General features: G+C 38.3%; 2 protein-coding genes across 3 annotated transcripts; one reads left to right on the top strand and one right to left on the bottom strand.

The window, feature by feature from the left end:
• On the bottom strand, positions 3,232-4,372 carry LOC109832506. The gene is made up of 3 exons (XM_020399860.1): positions 4,088-4,372; positions 3,464-3,555; positions 3,232-3,377 (listed from the first exon to the last, which is right to left on the bottom strand). The coding sequence occupies exons 1-3, from the start codon at positions 4,207-4,209 to the stop codon at positions 3,232-3,234; spliced, it is 360 nt and encodes a 119-aa protein (XP_020255449.1). The 5' UTR covers positions 4,210-4,372.
• LOC109821907 lies at positions 4,793-21,443 on the top strand. Of its 2 annotated transcripts, none has more exons than XM_020388067.1 (3): positions 4,793-5,043; positions 12,429-12,631; positions 20,930-21,443. In XM_020388067.1, exons 1-3 carry the CDS (start codon positions 4,948-4,950, stop codon positions 21,258-21,260), a joined length of 630 nt encoding a protein of 209 aa, XP_020243656.1. In that variant the 5' UTR covers positions 4,793-4,947; the 3' UTR covers positions 21,261-21,443. The 2 variants fall into 2 exon arrangements, with proteins under 2 accessions (XP_020243656.1, XP_020243662.1); XM_020388073.1 differs by lacking the exon at positions 4,793-5,043 and adding an exon at positions 5,137-5,295.

The following is a 22,550-nucleotide window of genomic DNA, read 5'->3' as shown; positions in this document are numbered from 1 at the left end:
TGAAACTCTCTCGTCCATAACTGAGACCTCTGTCTCCACTGGAATGTCACTTCCATCTACAGCTTCAGCCTCAACCCTCTAAAGGTCAACCCTTTCTTCTTGAGCTGGAGACCCATTATCGACAAGGATGACTTTGGTCTCTACCTCGGCCTCCCTTCCAGGCCCCTGGCTACTAACTTTATTTAGCTTCCTCCTTTTTTTGGCCTGACGATCCACAAGGGACGTCCCCGCCAACTCAATAGCCACATTAGTCGGCTGAACATGAGCAAATTCAGCCTCTTGGGGGCCAGACCTTGATGAGGACGCTTCACTAGCATCTTTGGGAGCTCTTCTTGAGCTCCCGTAGGATAGGCAGCAGGCGCCTCGATAGCTTCCTCAGAGTCCAGAGTCAGTCTGGCTACCCTCTTATTGTCTTCGGGAGTAGGCAGCATAGGAGAGATACCCACCACCCACAAAACGAAGTTGTCGAGCAAGTCTTCCATCTTGCGGGAGCCGGTATACACTTTGATCCTCTCCAGCGCTTACCTCTTAGCACCTGACAATGGCCCCACCGTCATAGTCTCCCTCATGGTCTCACGCTAATTCGAACAACATAAGTACAAGTCATCCCCTGAGACCCAGACAAATTTCTCCTTCCAGTCTTTGTTCGATCAGGAGGGTCGGAAATAATTTTGAACCTCCCCACCACCTGAAAGTGGAAGTGGTCTTCACACTGGTGCACCTTAACACTGACTAGATGAGCGAGCATGCTCAACGTCAGTTCAACCCACAAACAATAATAGATAACCATGAACCCAACTACAGTCGCGATCGAGTTCTGTTTCATCTGCATCGGTGAAACCCCCAATGTCGTAAAGACATGGCAAAGGAATAGGTGAAGAGGTAGGCGCAAACCCACTCCAAATGCTTTATATACAAAGGAGCCCTACTCGCGTCATGGTCGAACACTGCCTATGACTTCGTTGGTGATGTCAGCTTGTCAGTCCAAGGAATATCGAACTTCTGATACAATGACTTAAATTGTGGCAACGTCACCTTCGAGAAGAACATCTTCAACTGACCCTGACGAGTGTTAAGAGTGGAAGATGCCATCATAATATCCTTAGAAGATTGCCAGAAGAAGAAGAAGAAGAAGAAGCAAAGTTCTCTTTTTCGGTTAGGACTTAGAGATTTTTCAGAAACAAACAAATCTCTTTTCACAACTATTGTACTTATAGACAACTGGATCGACAAATGCCAATATCCTAAAGGCCAGATCCGTTTCAAACCAACGGCTGTGATTAACTCCAGAATTAGAAGTGGCATCTTCGAAATTAAGGCAAGGCACGTCTGCCTTAAGTAGCCCACAATCAGGCACGAAAGGTGAGGCGACGACAGCGAAAAGATATCCACTGATATAAGCTACGTTACATCCAAGGAACTTTTTGATCACCCCTAATTAACGTACCTCGTGACTCAGCAAATCCACAATCTCATTTCACTTTGACCCAGCCTATGCCAACTCCAAGTGAAAGGGGCCAACTGTTATACCCCTAAAAGATACTAAACTTTAATCTCCACAGATTAATCGACACGTGTCTTACACTATACCTAATATAACTAATTCAAAATCAAGATATTCTCACCCTCTGTACGACCGACTTAATGGACTGACATCTCGTATAACTAAGAAAAAGGCAGTACTTGTCGTCCAACCCCAACTCGGCCAGCTATTTGGCTGACATCTCGCGTAACCGAGTCAAAAGACGATACTTGTTGTGCAAACCCGGCCAATTTCCCCTGCGAATAACCTCTCCTCGGCTCATTGTAGCAGCTGTCAATAGTTGTACTCGACCATCAGCTGGACGACTAAAAGAGCTGGTAGTTTTCTCAAACCCAGTGCTGACAACCGTCTGTCTTTGCATTAACTTCTCTGACAAAGTCATCATTTCTCTAGGTAACAAAGTCTTTATGATTTATCAGGCTACCGTCATCACCAAGCAAATATTGTCGCTTGGCACTGACCACCTGGATGACCCATCTTTGCTAGCGGCCAACACCTGTCAGCTGTTTGCTGACTCAGCTGTCTAGGTGGACTCAGCCTAAGTTACCTTCTTACCCTCAGATCCACTATAAAAAGAAGAGGCACTGCATGAGGTAACTCTCTCTAGACTTTTTTTACAGAATTAAGAGCTAACCCTATATTTTTCTCACTTAAGATCATCTACTGACTTGATCGTCAGAGAAACAACCGGAGAACCCAACTCCGTCTTCTTACAAGTTCTTTCTTGTGCAAGGAAGAACATCAAACCCCAGAACCACACATCAGAAGGAGTTAGAGGCCCTTAATCACTTCTCTAACCTGTAAATTATTCCTTGTTTGATAACTGACATCAACAATGTTAATGTGAAATGAAGAACATAGAAGATTAGACCCCAACCCCAACCCTAGAATTATAATATATATATAAAAATAGGAAAAGGATATCTTAATGCATAAAATTATTTTATAAAATATGAATTTCTTCTTATATAACTGATACATTTCAAACTGAGTTCCAAATTCTGTCGAGTTAATAATTGCATGCTTGACTCAAGTTTGTGTAATCTCCACGTAAATTTAGTTAAGAGGATAAAATTGTTAATTTTAATATCATATATAAATAGGAAAAGGAAAAGAAAATTAATATAACACTTTCTTTTCATTATTATTATATCTTAATGCATAAAATTCTTTTATAAAATAGGAATTTCTTCTTATATAACTGATCCATTTCAATCTGATTTCCGAATTCTGTCGAGTTAGTAATTCTGGTAGCAGATCAGATGAGGGTGCTCGATCCATCAAATATGTTTAGGACTGTCTTTGAAAAAGTAGAAATGTGCAAAATAGCATGGCCTAATTAGCAGTGATATAGTTTATTCTCATTCTACTTGTGTAAAGAAAAGTGAGCAGTTGGCTGAAACGGGATTCAGCTCTTTCCTAGACAACCAAGATAGAAGGATTGCTAAAATTGCTCTAGATAAGGAGGATATCAAAAAATCAAGTCATTTCACTTTTCTTGGAAAGCCAACAAAAAAAACTCTCAAATACATAATAGAGAACACAAATTGAAGGTCACTTTTCTTGGAAAGCCAACAAAAAAAACTCTCAAATACATAATAGAGAACACAAATTGAAGGAACAAAAGGACCTCAACCGACGCTGATAAATACATAATAGAGAACACAAATTGAAGGAACAAAAGGACCTCAACCGACGCTGATAATTCTTTCAATATACTCGACCAACATTTCTAAGCGGCAAGAGAGAATCAACTGTAACATGAAATTTACCTTCAACTCAGCAACCTCCGAAACCTGCTGCTCCTCAACTTTTTTCTCCAATTCTTTCTGAACTAAAACATTAAAAAAAATCAAATCTTGACCTAATAAATCTGAAATCGAAAAGGAAAAAAAATATTCTCGATAATTAAAAAATTACCTGAAAATTTGTTTGAGTTTTGCAAGTGATGAATGCCTCCTATAAATAAAACATAGAAGAATTGGGAATTCCAAATCGTCTTGGTGGTTCTGCTGAAAAATTGTAAAAAAGTTAGAAATGATGAAATAGAAAGAATACTGGCATGCCGAAGTCGTACTTGCATTTTGTAGTTGAAGAATGACTTTTGTAAAATAGAACCTATGAGAACGATGAACTTCAACCTGGGTCGACGTTTTGCCCACAAAAAAGAAGTTAGTAAGGTTGAAAAATAAAAATCAGTTAAGTAATTAAGCAAGATTAAACCCTTATAATTGAAGAAATTACCTGTGATTCTGGAGATAGCTCTGTATCTTGAAAATTTTAATGCTATGTAAACAATGGAATTTCAATTCTCCTGTTAATGCTATGTAAAAAATTGAAGAAAAAAGGATATGCTTGGGGTTTTAGATATCGTGACCAAAAAGGTATATAACACAAAAAAATGTTCTAAAAGGCTATTCATCACATGCAAGATCCCATCTTTCTTCTCTCTTCCCGTCAAATTTTGTTTCTTTTTTGTTTAATTTGATCTAAAGTTTGATTCTTTTCTTTAAAGGAAGAGGTTGGATCTGCAAAAAATATCACCTTTTTTGACTGCAGCAGAGGCGGGTGAAGAAAGCGATTCGAAGAAACGATCGAGGGGCGTTTCGGGTCGCCGTCGCCTGCGGCGGGGTCGCCGGGGGTGAGAGGCTGTGGATGGCGAACATGGCGGGGGTGGTGAGGGATCGGTGAAGGTTGAGATTTTAGATAGGGTGTCGACGGAGTCGTCAGCGCCCATGAGGTTGGGTTTTTTTTGAAGGAACAAAAAAAATTGCAACTTTTTTCTCCTGGTGGATGAAATCTTTGGGAGAATGCTTACGAAATCCAGAAGGTCCTCCGTTCATCTTGAGAGAGAGGGGAGGAGAGAGAACTTGGGGCAGTTTATGAGGTGGAGGTGGTTTAAAAAAATATATATAAAAGAGGTAGTTTGAGGAGGGCTGGTTTTAAAAAAAAAATATATATATATATAAAAGAGGTAGTTTGAGGATATGACATGGCTCCTTTTGATTGGTCCACCTAAGATTTACTGTTCATTAAACCTTTTTTTATTGTTCTCCTTTAGTTAAGAAGTAATAGATATGCAGGTTTGAGGATAAATATGCGAATGCAATATATTTGATGATGGTCCAGGTGTTGACACGCAAAAATCGCTTGTTCATTTTTGGTGCGTTGGCGTTTCAAAAGAGGGTCCCAAATAGGGAACTAACCATCCCACTCGCGCGCACACACATACACAGATGCTCTCTCTCTCTCTCTCATAACTTGCGCCCTCTCTCGCTCTCTGTCGTAACTTGCGCGTTGAGACGGTTCCAGCGCCCCCACCACCCAAAAAAAAAAAGAAAAAAAGTCTTTTAAGTTTTTTTGCCACTGCTCAAAAGTTTGAGAGAGGGAGAGAGAGAGAGGCGATGGAAAGAAAGGTGGTGGTTGTCTGTGCTGTTGTGGGCTTCCTTGGGCTCCTCTCTGCTGCGCTGTCTTTCGCCGCAGAGGCTACAAGGATCAAGGTGAAAAATCTTCCTTTATCTGGAAAAAAAATACTGAAAGCAGAAGTTTTAGTGGTAGATAGGAGTTTGGTTGGGGTTCAAAAGCAGTTTGATAGCTTCTGGGATGTGGGTTTTTACTCAGATAGATAGATGCTTAATTAAGTTGTTGTGACTCGTGCAGAAGCAATTCTGTGGATTTCAAAGGAATTTTGAGGATAAAGTATGGGGTTTTTGTTATGGGTTTGAATTTATTTCCCCTCGGAGTTCTATTGGGTCAGTTTCTGGTGTTGATTTATATGTTCATGTTTAGTTTATTAACTCTTTGAGAATGATGCTTGTTCATTCATACTATGGGTTGTTGTGTATTTTTGTGTTGATTCTTTGCCTCAAGTAATTACTGTGGGTTTGTCATTTATGCTGGAATTTTAGGGAATTTGAAGGAAGTACAGTGAAGGTGCTGTTTCCTTGATGAGTTTATTTATAGAAGGTTTTGGGGTTTATTTCAGTGTGGAGTGTTGAGTTTAAGCTTGTTCCATATCTGAATCTAAATTGTTTTTTTTAAGGGGAAGTTTAGATAGGGGGCTGGTACTTCCACAGTGAATGAGCTTTAGCTACTAAATTTCTCTGGATATGTTATTTTTGTCAGTTTTTACTATAATTACTTGAACAATTAGTAGCAGGATGTATAATTGAATTAGTGATTGGACTGAAGTGTGACTTGTTGGGGATTCGAAACAATCAATCGAACCCTTGCCCTTCCGGACCTTGTGTTGAAAGTAGGAATAAAACCACAAATAAAGATCTAACTTGCAGAAAACAGTAAGGGAGATGAACACACAGATTTAACGAGGTTCAGCAACGTGCCTACGTCCTCGGGAGCCACACCACACAATCTCTTTATTAATTGAAGAAGAAAATACAAGCTCTCAAACAAGGGGTTAATCTCTCTGAGATTCTCTCTCTCTTTGCAGTCAAAAACTCTCTTTTTGATGTATCTCTCTGAGATTCTCTCTCTCTTTGCAGTCAAAAACTCTCTTTTTGATGTAGTACAAACCCTAAAATCATTTGGGGTATATATAGAATCCTGGTTGAAACAGATTTCTAAACAGAACAGGAAACTGTCAAAACTACGTCCGGTCGACCGAACAGACTCCAGAGAGTTTGGCGGTCCGGTCGACCGAAATCAAAACCCGAGAGTAGTTTTCTCCTACAGGGTTTGGCGGTCGACCGGGCCGGTCGACCGCGACCTGATCAAAGCCCTCCTTTGCTCCTGTGCACGTTTGCGGTCGACCGACCCGGTCGACCGCCGATCTGTCTGCGTGTTTTTCTGAGCTTTTGATTCCAGCTTTCATCTCGAACTTTGGGTCTACACCTTAGACTAACAATCTCCCACTTTGAGACCAAAATGCCTGCAATGAGTTCCCCCGAACTCTCCCCTTCTTCGTATGTATCTTTTCCCTGAAAGAATTCTTCCTTCAATCAACAATATCCCGGTGATCTCGCCGATCCTCGTAGTGTGGCTCCGCCTTCTTCTTCTACTCGTGAAGGCCAACTGAAGTTGCGCACAACTCCAGTTTTTCAATGGTGACTGCCTTCGTCAACATGTCCGTCGGATTTTGACTCCCCAAAATCTTCATTAAATGCAACTTTTCGTCCTCGATCAGCGAGCGTATAAAATGGTATTTGACGTCGATGTGCTTAGTTTTGGCATGATATACTGAATTCTTGGCAAGATGTATAGCGCTCTGGCTATCACAATAAAGAACTCCTCTCTCTTGCTTCAGATCCAACTCTTCCAAGCACCTGTTCAACCAGATCATCTCCTTGCTTGTTTCAGTCACCGCGACATACTCAGCCTCGGTTGTAGACAAAGTCACAATCTTCTGCAGACGTGAGACCCAGCTCACTGCTGTCGACGCTAAGGTATAAACATACCCCGTGGTGCTTCGCCTCGTATCATGATCACCGGCGAAGTCCGCATCCACGTATCCTTGCAGTACCAATTCCTTCCTCCTGAAACATAGTGGTTTGTTTGTTGTCCCTCTCAAGTACCGCATTATCCACTTCACGGCCTCCCAATGCTGCTTCCCTGGATTGCTAGCAAACCTACTCATAACTCCTACTGCATGGGCGATGTCCGATCTCGTGCAAACCATCGCGTACATGAGACTCCCAATGGCTGAAGAATATGGCACCCTGCTCATATGCTCTCTATCTGCATCTGTCTTAGGCGATTGCTCCTCAGATAACTTGAACTGACTTCCAAGGGGTGTGCTAACAACTTTAGCATTCTGCATGTTGAACCTCTGAAGTACCTTCTCAATGTATTCAGCTTGGCTCAAACTCAATGTCCCTTCAGCTTCATCCCTACTGATTCGCATCCCTAGAATCTGCTTCGCTGCACCCAGATCCTTCATTGCAAATTCCTTTGCTAGCTGCCTCTTCAAACTGTTTATCTCTTCTAAACACGGTCCTGCTACCAACATGTCATCAACATATAATAACAAAATAATGAAGCTGGACTCGAACCTTTTGAAATAACAGCAATGATCCGAATTGCATCTTCTGTAGCCATTGTTCTGCATGAAGTTATCAAACTTCTTATACCACTGTCTCGGAGCCTGTTTCAAACCATATAAGCTCTTCTTGAGCTTGCACACCATCTTTTTCTTTCCTTCTTCAATGAAGCCAACATGCTGTTTCATGTAGATTTCTTCATCCAAGTCACCATGAAGAAAGGCGGTCTTCACATCTAACTGCTCAAGGAAGAGGTCTTCTGCAGCTATCAAACTCAACACCATTCTGATGGTTGTGAGTTTCACAACAGGGGAAAATATCTCCGTGTAGTCCACTCCTTCTCGCTGTTGAAACCCTTTCACTACTAATCTGACCTTAAATCTCTTACTTCCATCACTCTCCTGCTTGACCCGGTAGACCCATTTATTGTGCAAGGTTTTCTTCTGTGCAGGTAGCTGGGCTAACTCCTATGTCTCATTAGTAAATAGAGAATCCATTTCCTCCTGCATCGCATGCTCCCACTGCTGAGATTCACTCACTTGCACTGCCTCTTCATAACACTCCGGCTCTCCGCTATCTGTTAAGAGTAGATAATCAAGTGACGAGAGGTATTTGGGATTTAGTTTGGGTATCCTAGATGACCTCCTAGGCTCCACGCCCTGGGTAGTAGCTTCTGCACATGTAGTCTTCTCCATTCTACGGTCAGAACTGACATCGTCGCCCCCATATGGAAGTTCTTCCAAATCCATGTACTCGGATCCACCTGTATCCGTAGTGCTGCTCCCACTGTTTTGGCTATCCTTAGCATTATCTCTGTCCTTGTACATCACCTCCTCATTGAATATCACATCCCGGCTCCTGATGATCTTCCTGTTCTTCTCATCCCAAAGGCGATACCCGAACTCATCAATGCCGTATCCAATGAATGTGCACTTCTGTGACTTAGCTTCTAGCTTGTCCCTGACATGGTCACTGATATGAACATAAGCCACGCAACCAAATACCCGTAAGTGTGAGAGATTTATCTTCTTTCCACTCCAAACCTCCTCTGGAATCCCAAAATCTAATGAAACTGATGGCCCGTGATTAATAAGATATGCTGCCGTATGTACCGCATCCGCCCAAAATATCTTAGGCAGACCTGCATGTAATCGCATGCTCCGCGCACGTTCTGTCAAGGTCCTGTTCATTCTCTCTGCAATGTCGTTCTGCTGCGGCGTCCCTGGAGTAGTCCTCTCTAAGCGAATCTCATTCGTAGCACAGAACCTCTTGAACTCCTCCAGCTCGTATTCTCCACCATTATCTGATCTCAAAGGTGACGTAGTATCTCGAACAGCCAAGACACACTGGCTGGGCCCCATACATCTGTATGAATCAACTCTAGCTTCTGAGCCTTAGGTGGCCTTCCACCCTTCTGGAAACTAACCCTCTTCTGCTTCCCAAAGATGCAGTCTTCACAAACCCCGACTTCCACGGTGTCGATCCCGGTTAGCTTTCCTTGTGAATGTAGAATTTTCATCCCTTTCTCGCTCATGTGCCCCAGCCTATTGTGCCACAGATCTGTACTCTCCTTGCCAGCTGCAATTGCGAGGGTGTCACTCGCATGTGAAGTGAGGTAGAGAGTTCCTGTTTTATTGCCTCGGGCAACAATCATCGTACCGTTGGAGATTCTCCACGAATCCCCGGTGAATGTCGAAACGTAGCCTTCTGCTCCAAGCTGTCCCACCGAAACAAGATTCCTCTTCAGCTTCGGCACGTGTCTCACGTTCTTCAAGTTCCACTTAGAGCCCTTTATCTGTATCTGAACGTCGCCCTTTCCAACAATATTGCAAGGTTCATTATCCCCCAAGTATACTTTACCAAAGTCCCCTGCTACATAGTTCTGAAGTAGTTTCCTATTTGCAGTGGCGTGGAAAGAAGCTCCTGAGTCGATGACCCAAGAATCAGAATCGCTATCCATAGCAAGGATCAAGGCATCCTGCACGATATGAGCCTCCTGCTCACCCGCATCCTTCTTTGGTGCTTTACAGACCGAAGACATATGGCCCTCCTGGCCGCAGTTCCAACACTTCCCTTTGATAGACCTAACCTTCGAGTTCGGCCTCTTCTTCACTGATTTCGACCGATTCCTGTTCTGGTTCCCTTTCTTCTGGCTTCTGCCTCTCTGCTCGAAACTTAGGGCTGAACCTGAACCTTCTGATTCGGACGATTTCCTTCTAACCTCCTCGGATAGAATCATGCTAACAACCTCATTCAGCTTCAACTTCTCTTTCCCCGCCGAGTTGCTAATTGCCGTCACACAACCTGCCCAACTATCCGGCAACTGTGATAGTAGTAGAAGGGCCTGCACTTCGTCATCGAACGTGATGTCCACGGAGATAAATTGATCAACAATCGTGTTGAACTCGCTGAGGTGCATCGTGAAGGACCGTCCTTCTGCCATCTTGAGGTTGAAAAGAGTTTTGACTAGATGCACCTTGTTTGCTGCCGACGGTTGCTCGTACGTCTTTGCGAGCGCTTCCATAAGTCCCACCGTCGTCTTCTCCTTCAGAATATTGTGGGCTACTGATTTGACGAGCGACAACCGGATTTGCCCTAGAGCCTTCCTATCCAATACCTCCCAATCACCATCTGACTCCTTCGTCTTCTTTCCCTTTTCCTTGCCCAGAAGCGGGCGATACAAGTCCTTCTGGTACAGATAGTCCTCCATCTGCGACTTCCAGTAGGCGAAATCCGATCCGTCGAACTTCTCAATCTTTGATTTGCTTTCCTCTGCCATGGCTTTCACACAAATTGCTGAACGAAGCTCTGATACCAGTTGTTGGGGATTCGAAACAATCAATCGAACCCTTGCCCTTCCGGACCTTGTGTTGAAAGTAGGAAAGTAGGAATAAAACCACAAATAAAGATCTAACTTGCAAAAAAACAGTAAAGGAGATGAACACAGAGATTTAACGAGGTTCGGCAACGTGCCTACGGGCGCGGTCGACCGATCAGATTCCAGAAACATTGTCGGTCGACCGGCCCGGTCGACCGATGCAAAACCCGAGAGCAGTTTTCTCCTACAGGGTTTGGCGGTCGACCGGGCCGGTCGACCGCGACCTGATCCAAGCCCTCCTTTGCTCCTGTGCACGTTTGCGGTCGACCGACCCAGTCGACCGCCGATCTGTCTGCGTGTTTTTCTGAGCTTTTGATTCCAGCTTTCATCTCGAACTTTGGGTCTACACCTTAGACTAACATGACTTATGCGTGCAATTGGATTCTTGGAAGCATGGGCAGATTACCTTGGAGGAAGTGGTGCCACGTGACACCACTTCCTTCTAGGGTTCTTATGTGCATGGCTAGTAATTTTTCATATGGTTAATTGTCATTTGTTCTCCTGTAACTTGAAAGATTAGCCAAAGTCAGAAAATAACCTACCACTCAATAACATAACATGAGCATGAAACTATGAGGTGTCTCTCATGAGATTTCAAAAAATCCATAAGACTAGTTAGACCTTCCAAAATTAACAGTACTAGCAGCATGTACAAGGTTTAAGATGATTATGAGGAAACCGAAAGGCCTTCATATGCTATATACGTTGCGGTTGAGTTGATAAAGTGCTATTATGTATTTGATATTGTTATTAATGATACATTTGATAGTGTTACTAATAATGTAATTATCTAGTTTTCTCAATGTATGAAGACTTGCATGGAACATTTTTAATAATTATTAATTATGTGGTGACATCACTATCCAAAAATCCTGGATCCGCCACCGCCACGTTGGAAGGAGACATTCTGGCACATTGAGTGAAAAGAGCGAGAATCTTCGTGCGGTTGTTGCCTTAATTGTTATTTATGTTATCTTAATTGTATAGGATTCTTAAGGGCGTTTTGGTGAAAGTGATTAATGTAATGACGTGTTATTTTTCTTTTACTTGTTTTAAGGATGTTTTTGTTGCTTAGCTTGGGCAAATTCTATTACTTTACAGCAACAGCTGACCATTTATTCCAACTATAAAGCTTTAATCCTCAACCCTCACCACAACTTCGAAGCTGCAGTGGATGGGACCTCTTACTTAACCCCCTCTAATTCTGTGAACAACATGCTTCAATCTTGCTATCACAATGATTCCACATGACAATAACAACAGCACCTATGAATGATACCTAGCATTTGGAGAAGCACTGCAAAAAGAACTGCTAGACTACCTATGGGTCGAAAACGGGAGGCAAGAACTAGGTGGATGAGGAAAAGGTGGTGGGGGGGGGGGTTCTAATAATAAGTCAAAGGGATTACTATGTATACATTTCTCAGCAACATTCTCTTTGAAACACGCTCTTCTTGCGTCTAAGTGAACTGTACCCTCATTTATTTCCTACTTTGCTAAAGTTACATTCTACATATTCTATTTTTACCAACTAGTTCTAAATAGTTTGGATTATAAGGCTTCTAGTTGTTTTTGACTTTATAAATTATCCGTTTCTTGTTCATACGAGCAAACAATATCATCATGCATATGCCTAGTGGTGTTCATGTTGGGGTTATCTTTTTGTGAGAGTTTCTGTCTATGTGTGTGCTTAAGTATTGCTCTTGCTCGTACATCATGGCATCTCTGAATAAACTTGATTGAAGATCATTACCATAACTTTAAATTTGATTGCTCCTTATGTCTAACCCATTCTTAATGATCTCTCAAATTTTTATTCTGTATACAAGCATATCCTTTTGTTTACACAAGTACATGTATAGGTTGCATCAAACTTCCTGTGTTCATGCTTCAACAAGCTCGGATAAATTCGTCACTGGAAACTCTCTATATTTGCTCAAGCATATGTTTGACTTCATAGTAGTTGACTGACATTTGAGACTTATGACATAAAATTATTTTCCACTTGCAGGCATCTGATGTACAAACGCTAGCTCCGGATGAGTGCAGGTATCCAAGAAGCCCAGCTTTGTCCCTTGGATTAGGTGCAGCAGTAGCTCTTATGATAGCTCAGGTAATTATCAATACTGTAGCTGGGTGCATATGTTGCAAAAGGAACTCACGGCCATCAGATAGGAATTGGTCTGTAGCTTTGGTCTCCTTCGCTGTATCATGGTATGCTTTTGAACATGAAGATCATTTTGGTTGTGATATTATATTTTCTGCATGTGCCTGCTAGACCATGCACTTTTTGATGCCTGCCCATGTATGTCTCTAGTTGATTTAAGTCTGTTTGTTTCACTGTAACTGATGCATTCAGTTTCAATGCAATTACATCTACAGTTGCAAAAAGGCCTTCAGTTCAGCCAATATCTTGTGCAGATTTGGGTGTAAGTCTCAGTTGCAACTTTTTTGCGCTGCAAATGGGGTTTAAATTACAAATCTGAGCCAACCAAATCCCTGTTAGAAGTTCACCTGATACCCAAAACTAAAGACCGACAACTACAACTACAAAGTATAAAATTTAAAACTGAACCACTCAACAACTGCAACAACAGTTGTAGTAACTATAATTGCACTTGACTGGTACTTGCATTGCAATTACAATTGTCGCCAACCGGATAGCCTCTAAATTTATTTTATGTGCACTTTAGATTTTTTGAATTCAGAATAATCCTATAGTAAATTTTGGTTTATATAGTTCCCTTTAACCAAAGGCACGAGGCTAGCGTTCATCAAGGTGGGCTTGTTGGGGGGGGGGGGGGGTGCGCCCCCCTCCCCTCCAATTTTTTTTTTGCATTGTATCTCTAGTATATAGTCTATACGAAGGAAGTAGGCTAAGTTTATTACAAAGTGAGTAATTGAAAGAATATAGGGCCCACTGTTATTAATGGACTTGAAACCTTTGACTATAAATAAGCCAAACCCATCCATCAGATGGATACAAAAAGTAATGTGGGGTCCAACACATATATAATAACTAGTTTTTATGCACGTGCAATGCACGTGGTTAAATATCAAAATTATTTATTATTTATTTATTTTCTTACAATAAAATAAGTCAGATTCATTTTGAGTTAAAATCTATAACATGGATTATTATATTTGCCATAAATTTAATTTAAATATTTTTAAAAATTTTGGTGAAATAGATTTGTGTTAAACTGGGATCAATATACTTTTATATACTTGCATACACAATATTATTTTTTAAAATTTGTATATATCAAACTTCATGTAACATATTTGTTTATTGGATCAAATCATCGATCTTCAATTTGTTTATCTTAGTCATAAAATGTAGTGTTAAGTTTGAAAAAAATACAATAATATATTGTTGATGTGTTAATAAATATATAACCAAATACTTAATATTAAGATTGTTTGTATAAGCTTAGCACAGAGCACATACTTTTTACAATACTACAAGATATCTTAATTATTGATTGATTTAAAATAAAAAAATAAATACTAAAGATTAATGATAATTTTAGTATAATTTTATATGACAAAAGCATTCACATAAGCATATTAAAAATTTTGCGTGAAAATTCCTTCTAAAAATTCCTAATTTTACTCAAAAATTAAGCTTCACTATAAAATATTCAAAAAAATTATCATTTATTCCTTCTTGTTTTATATTTAATTAAGCCGAGATCAAACCTTCTCCATCTTTATCTTTATCCCATGCAATTCTACAATAATGTCTTCATCATCTCAATCAATTGTGATATCAGGTCAATACATAATAAAGAGTAAAAGATATGACAAGATTCTAGAAATATATTAGGATATACTTGGATCAATCAAATTATATTATTACTCATAATTGATATGTATCAGAGACAAAACGTGTTGATAAATTTAAACAATAAACTAGACTATATGGGTGCTTTAACATAAATCTTTTAGTGTAAACAACTCTCAAGATTAATTTTAAAAATATCTTGGGACCAGAAATAAACAACTAACAAGTTTGTAGTGGAAGCTAGTGGAACGTAGTATATTCTTAAAAATTATTAATCTTTACTAAATTTGTTTATAATGATAGGATCTCATTATTAACTAACTACAAAGCATAGTATATTATTATTTTTATTAGGCGTTCAAGGCAGGCAGAGGACACAGGTGAGTCTTCATCGTAGTGAAGGTTATACAATTTAAGTACAAAGAATAAAGAAGAAATGACCAAATGTGTAGTTGGTGAGGAGAAACTCTAGCAGCTTAATTTGGGTATGTGGATATATTATAGATGAAGATGGAGAATGGTGGTTTTGAAAACAGTAGGTGTGTGGGTAATTAATCTGTGATATATTATCGTAATTTCTTGATTAAAAAAAGACCAAATATACAATATAATTAATTGCTTTAAAATAATCTAAACTAATCTAATAAGAAAAAATAGATATGAAAGTGCTGTGAAAATTATTGCTATTTCTTAATGTGAAAAAAGATTAAATATAAAATATAATTAATTACAGTGAGAGATCGTCACGTTGTGTCCTTAAATTTTAGTCGGTGAGAGATCGCCACGTTGTGTCCTCAAATTACAGCCGTTTGTTTTAATTTTTGTTTTTTATTTTTGAGAATGATTTTGTCTTTTTAATTTGTTTGGTAGATTTTACAGATACCATGTCCATATTATGTACATTTGTACATCTGCATTGCTCCTGGGTTCGATCTTTAGAGTAGACATTATTTTTCCTCGTTAAATTGTTTGGTTTATGCATATATGCCCTTCATCTTGTAAACATTTGTGAATTTGGCATTTAATAATTTCATTCAGGTTTACATTTTAATTTAAATTATATCCTTATCTTCATACTATGTATATTCAATAAGAATTCATCAATTTATCAATTTATTCTTACTTAATGAATTAGTATTTAAATTTTAAGGGTATTTTTATCTACCGAAAGATTTTTTCAAACTTGTATTTTTAAAAGAAGTATGATATATTAGTAGGAATAGGATTTTGTTGGTTATAGACATGTGAAATCCCTTTGTTGGCTTTTAGGTTTGGAATATACCCAACAAAAAACGCTCGAACACAAAATAAAAATTCCTGAGTGCGCATAGAGAGAAAGTTAAAGAGAAGGAGAGAAGAAGAGGATTGTACATTGTCTAGTGTTCTAATTCAAGTAATTGAAGACTGCCGACAACAATACTTAATTCTTCATAAGCATTGGAGATTTTCAGAAACCTAGGGTTTTATCTTTTCTAGAGCTAACTTTTTATTTTTAGATTAATTAATTTATTATTTAAAGTTCTAATGTTATTAAAATCTTTTGTGCTTATACTTTAGTTAATATTCAAATAATTTAATTTTATTTCAAATAATAGTGAAAATGGAAAAACTTAAAACCATTGAATCTTTCTTCAAGAAAAGCAATCTTAGTAATTTAGATGAAGACCATGATAAGCATTGTTTTAAATATTCTCGACATGGCCCGATATATCCCCCGATATATCCTTTTACAGGGCTTGCCGCAACCGATATGTTCTTTAAATATCCTTCACCGCTTTTTGGCTATTTTGAGTGATAAATCCCCGATATGACCGATATATTAGCCGATATGTTGACCAATATATCTTTTTATATAGCTTGTTGCAAAATAATATGCCGTGTTTGGAATTTTTGGGCGAGATATCAAGATTTTTCCATTATATCAAATGACATTTTGCCCTAAAAAAAGCAGATCGAATGTTGCAACGTTGCTTTGCACTTTTGTTTGTTTTAGAAGGTTGATTAGTGATCCTAAACATATATTATTCATATTTTGTATGTTTAAATTTTATTACATATGTTGAGATTACATTTTAATGCATTATACTATGTATGTAAACATTCATTATGGCATTCCGATATTTACCATATATCCCCGATATTTTTTCGATATCCGCAATCCGATATGAAATTTGGTCATCCGATATTTCCCCGATATCCAATATTTAAAACCTTGATGATAAGTCAACACATGTGGAACCTTTTTCCAAGCGTCAAAGAATTCAACCTACTGACATGGTTTGAAGCGAGATCCTGGATTGCGACCACCTAGATGAGAGTTTCCTTGAAATCAAAGAGATGAGATATGTGCCTACCTTAAAGTTGGCCCATAGCAACCAACTCTCAAAAGTAATGCTCTTTTCGGGCCAGAAAGTCATCGTTGTTGATTTCAATCATCTTGGTTTGAAGCTTACTCCATCTGTTTGGAGTATTCCGAATGCAATTTATTATCTACCATGCTATCTATTTAGTAAGCAACCAACCAACCGCCCAGGATTAGATACTTTCACAATCAAAGGATTTGACAATTAGAAGAAAGTCAATGAAGGAATGAATTGCCCTTTTCTGTGGCATGTGGGAAAGGATCCTAATTCATAACATAATGTTGAAATTAAGAAATGCAAGGATTTAATGAAAAACACAACACATCAACAAACTGATTTAGAAGAAAAATTCAAAGGAGATTTAGAATAACCAATTGCATCTCAAGACTTCAATAGATAGTGTTAGATGTTTAACATTTTATGGAGTATGAACTTTTGTCGGTAAAAAGGAATCAAACGATTCAAGTGGATTTTTTTATAACATATCAATAAGATAGACTCATGCTGCGGGCAAGGTTTTAAATGTCGGCAGACATGTTCGACATATCGGTCGACATATCGGTTTGAGGGCTTGATCGACAAGACATAGACATTTTCAACTCGTATGTCGGTTTTCAGGACCAAATCGGAAATATCAGGGTCATATCGGGCATATCGATCTATTTTTTAGCTTTGAAAAATCGACCGATATGGTATTTTTTTAAAGATTTATTTTTTGTTATCGGGTTTGGGTTTAGTGATAAACATTCAAACCTGTTTGACCTGTTCTCATGTTTAAGGGTTTCTTATGGACCCGATAGAAAGAATTTATGAACCCAAATCCTTATATTATTTATTTTTTTATATGTGTCTATAGAATTTATAAAGTATGCGTATATTGAATTTATGAATGTTTAGATTACATTTAGGACATGATATTATACATATGCACACTACCCGATATGACAATCCGATATTTAGTCAATATCCCCGATATATCCCCGATTTTCGCTATACGACATGGATTTTAGCCATCCGACATGAACCCGACATTCGATATTTAAAACCTTGGTTGCGAGTTGTTTCATACCATAAATCATTGTTTTAAATATCCCCGACATGGCCTGATATATCCCCCGATATTTCCTTTTACAGGGCTTGCCGCAACCGATATGGTCTTTAAATATCCTTTACCGTTTTTTGGCTATTTTGAGTGATAAATCCCCGTTATGGCCGATATATTAGCCGATATGTGGACCAATATATCTTTTTATATAACTTATTACAAAATAATATACCGTGTTTGGAATTTTTGGGCGAGATATTAAGATTTTCCCATTATATCAAATAACATTTTGCCCTAAAAAAAGCAGATCGAATGTTGCAACGTTGTTTTACACTTTTGTTTGTTTTAGAAGGTTGATTAGTGATCCTAAACATATATTATTCATAGTTTGTATGCTTAAATTTTATTACATATGTTGAGATTACATTTTATTGCATTATACTATGTGTGCAAACATTCATTATGGCATTCCGATATTTACCACATATCCCCGATATTTCCCCGATATCCGCAATCCGATATGAATTTTGGTCATCCGATATTTCCCCGATATCCGATATTTAAAACCTTGCCATAAATAAATATGGACACTCAAAAAAATCGGTTGGACAGGTGGATTCACATCTCTTACAACCTACACAGTCCTCCGTTCTTGGTGCAGAAGCAATTTGCTTAGCTTTACATCCGTTCCAAGGTCCAATACATCTGGGGGGCAGGCTCGTACACATTGAGTACATCCTATGCATGTATCATAAATTTTTACTGAATGCGACATTGGGTCTACAAATTCTAGTTTTGAACATAAAAAAATTTCGATTTGGTAAAGTAAAAGCAAGAGTAAATGAATTATATTTATATTGTAGACACCAGACAAATCAATGGTTTATCAAAAAAATCTTAAGAATCAATATATATTTCTAAATCTGTTCATGAAAAAAGACGAATCAATGGTTTATCAAAAAAATCTTAAGAATCAATATATATTTCTAAATCTGTTCATGAAAAAAGACTAAGAGACTTTGATTTCCATTTCAACAACCATGATCATGCGTGTCACGCATATGACTTCACATTGACATCGGTCAATGCATTGTCAATATTGCAATAGTAATATGGAAATATAATATTATACATATTACTTTAAAAGAATAAAAAATGAAAAAATATCTATTTATATAATAGTTATGACTAATTATTCAACAAATTTGATTGATTGATACGAGTTGATTTTCTGTTATGATAGATTGATGAAACAATAGCTAGTACAATAGCTACTTCCGCGACTGCAATGACTATAATAAAGATTGAGAAAATGTCTCCTTTTAATTGATGACTATCAAATATTCTAAGAATCGAGGTAATTTCGTGGAGTTGATAAAGATGTTAGCTTTTTTAATTGATGACTATCAAATATTCTAAGAATCGAGGTAATTTCGTGGAGTTGATAAAGATGTTAGCTTTGTACAATGAAAATATCGCTAAAGTTGTCATGGAAAATGCTCCAAAAGATGCTAAGTACACCTCCCATGAAATTCGAAAAGAGATTTTATGTGTATTTGCATGCAAAGTAAGAAGAACAATCCGTGAAGAAATTAAAAATGCAAAATTATGTATTATTGTTGATGAAGCACAAGATGAATCCGAAAAAGAACAAATGGGACTTGTTCTTTGATTTGTTAATCAAGATGGTTTCATTCAGGAGCGTTTCTTCGATCTCGTGCATGTCAAAGACACTACTGCATTAACTTTGAAGAAAGAGATAGTTGTTTTTCCCTCTCGACATGATCTTAATATTAAGAACCTTCGAGGCCAAGGTTATGATGGTGCGAGTAACATGAGAGGTGAGTGGAATGGCCTTCAAGCTTTATTTTTCTAATGAATGTCCTTATGCATATTATGTACATTGTTTGGCTCATAGATTACAATTAGCCTAGTGGCTGCATCAAGATAAATATCTCTTATTCATCAGTTCTTTTTGAAGCTAACTTCAATTGTCAATATTATATACGCTTCTCCTAAGAGAAAAGATGAATTGCAAATGAATTGCAAATGAATTGCAATCTTCTCAAGCAACTTCGATTGAACATTTGTTTATTATTGGTGAACTTGAGACTAGAACAAGAATTAATCAAATTGGTAATCTGCAAGTCGCTTGGTTTTAAAGAATATCATCAGTGATGGAGCCACATATGCTCAACTTGGTGATGCAGATGCAGCTTATTATGTTATGACATCATTTGATTTTATGTTCATGTTGCACTTGATGAAAGAAATTATGGGGATTACAAATGCTCCTTGTTTAGCTTTGCAAGGGGAAAAAATCAAGACATTGTGAATGCTATGCAACTAGTTTCAACAACAAAATCACTCATTCAAAAGCTTAGAGATGAAGGATGGGATAAATTATTTGAGGAAGTGAGAAATTTTTGTTCGAATCATAATATGAAATTCCAGATTTGAGAGCCCGTTATACAGCAGATCGAGGTCGCCGCCAACAGGAATTTACTTCCATCGAGCTCAGAACCTTCCAACTTCATTCTTTTGTGCACGTGTGAGGTCATGGCCAATTATCATTAGCCTGATTATGTTGAATATTTGTTCATTTGTTGAATTGCAAGACCATTATCATGACAGTAAATGCTTCGTATGTTTTTCAGTCGGTATGGAGGGAATTTTAGTAAGATGTCACATGTCTGTTGCTTGATTAAAGTTTGATTAGCTAGGAAGTAGTTCAAACAATAAGGGTTGTGATGGCTTGAAGTTAGGCTTTTCGGAAAACTAGACTAGGAAAGTTACTAGTATCAAACAAATTAAAATGAAGGTCACTTTGATCGTAACAGTGTAATCTTTCGACATTGACTAGCTATAAATTGACTTGTTGGAGAGCACATCTAATTTTAAAGACTGCCACATCATTTGGTGACCCTATGACTTGTATAAAATAAATGTTTGACTTTTTTCGGGGTCTTGCTAGGGCTAACAAACAGTAGCTGAAGACTTGGAATCAATGTTCTTTAAGTGGCGGGAGTATTTGGAGACGACTCCCAAATGGCTTTTGATCGTTTTCAGTCCTCTCAATCTTATCTTGGATCCCACCTTTTCATGTTGCGTGTGTGTAAAATTGCAACCATGGAACCAATCCTCAATTACCAAACCCAATTCATTGCACCAACAGCGAACTATAAATGATTACATATCCTCGCTCTTATATAAAATTTTATTATTTTAATTCAATGATACACATTATTTCCAAACAAAAAAAAACGTCATGAATGTTTTATTATGATTTTTTATAACTTTATTTTCATCATTCTCAGGATCACATTCATAATAGCATTCCTTTTGCTACTATCTGGTGCTGCACTGAACGACCAAAAGGACGAGCAAAACATGTACTTGGGTGACTATTGCTACATCGTCAAGCCAGGAGTATTTTCAGGAGGAGCGGTCCTTTCTCTCGCCAGCGTAGCTCTCGGGATAATTTATTATGTTGCTCTCTCTTCGTCCAAGAACACTGCCGGTCCTCAGCCTTGGGGAACTCAACCGCAAAACCAAGGGATCGCTCTAGGCCAGCCTCAGATCCCTCCACGAAGTGAACAACCTGTGTTTGTGCATGAAGACACTTATAATAGGCAGCAATTTCAATGAGCATAAATCGCAAGTTCTTTTGCCATGTACATAGGAACCATGTTAGCATTGTAATCCTTAACTTGATCTCTGTTGTAACTTAAAAAAGGTTTTTCCAGAGTATATGAGAAGGGAGGGCAGTGTGCTTGTTTGTTGTATCTGAAGAGTTTGATAGAAGCTTGTGATTGGTGTGGTTTTGCTTAAGTGGGATGTTTATGGAAGCACAATTTTAGATGTTTGAGCGGTCTGATACAAATGTAGTGGCATCAAATGCAGTCACTTCTAGGGTGGCTTTGGGTAGGACTAGTTGGAGTCTCGTATGGAGTACAAATCCCATCCGCACAGCCTGCATGAGAGCGGATGTTTGCACCCTTAGGTGTTTTGATAGGATATGTTATTTATATAATTGCAGCTACGTTTAAATTCTTAAAGGATTAGTTGCTAATAGACCCCTTAGTAGCGTCCAGTTGCAGATAGACCCTTTGTAGTTCTAATTGTGTGGAAATAATCCCTATATTATTTGTCCTACTGCGGATAGATTCCTTCATTAAAATTTACTTCAATCTTTTACTTGACTCTTTTAAAAGTTAAAATAATTAGCAAAGCGGGTTTTATTTGGACAAAAATTGTAGGTGATACATGAGCACCACAATATGTTTGTTTGGAAAAAAAAATTTGTAGGTGACACATGAGCACCAAAGTGACATACACCACCCCAATAATACCCCAATAATAGGAAGTCACATCACACAAAACAATTCTTAGGTGCCCCAATAGGCATAGGCCTTGTGCCATACAACATCCTACCATTTTCTCATTTATACCATTTTCTCATTTATGAGATTTTATTCTCACTGATAGTGATCATGCCCCCCTCCCCCTCTATTTAGGGTGGCGCATGCCACCTTGGTGCTTATTGAACGCCTCCTAAGAATTTTTCATCAAGAGCTACACTAATAGAATTGTAGGGTGTCTATTCGCCTCTACAAAACAAAAAAGTTCAGCCAGGAGCTATCCGCTCATTTTGAACTATAGGGAGACACTACATGGGGTCTATCCGCACTTTTCACTTTTAGAACTACAGGAATATACTACATGGTGTTTATTCGTACTTTTTTCTATGTGTTTTCAATTTCAAATTTTCTTTAGAAATCAAACATATACAGAAGAAGCAAGAGCAATGCACAACTTAGTTAACACATATTGCTTTTGGAGTAGATTAGAGAAGAAAATCAAGTTGAAGGAACTACTAGAGGGTCTCCGGTACAATTGATGGGCTTCTCCTTTGCTTATTGATGGGTAAGATGTTGG

Source organism: Asparagus officinalis, chromosome 1 (assembly GCF_001876935.1).
Source record: "Asparagus officinalis chromosome 1, Aspof.V1, whole genome shotgun sequence".
Classification (NCBI taxonomy): Eukaryota; Viridiplantae; Streptophyta; class Magnoliopsida; order Asparagales; family Asparagaceae; genus Asparagus; species Asparagus officinalis.
This window is presented reverse-complemented; position numbering and strand designations above follow the sequence as displayed.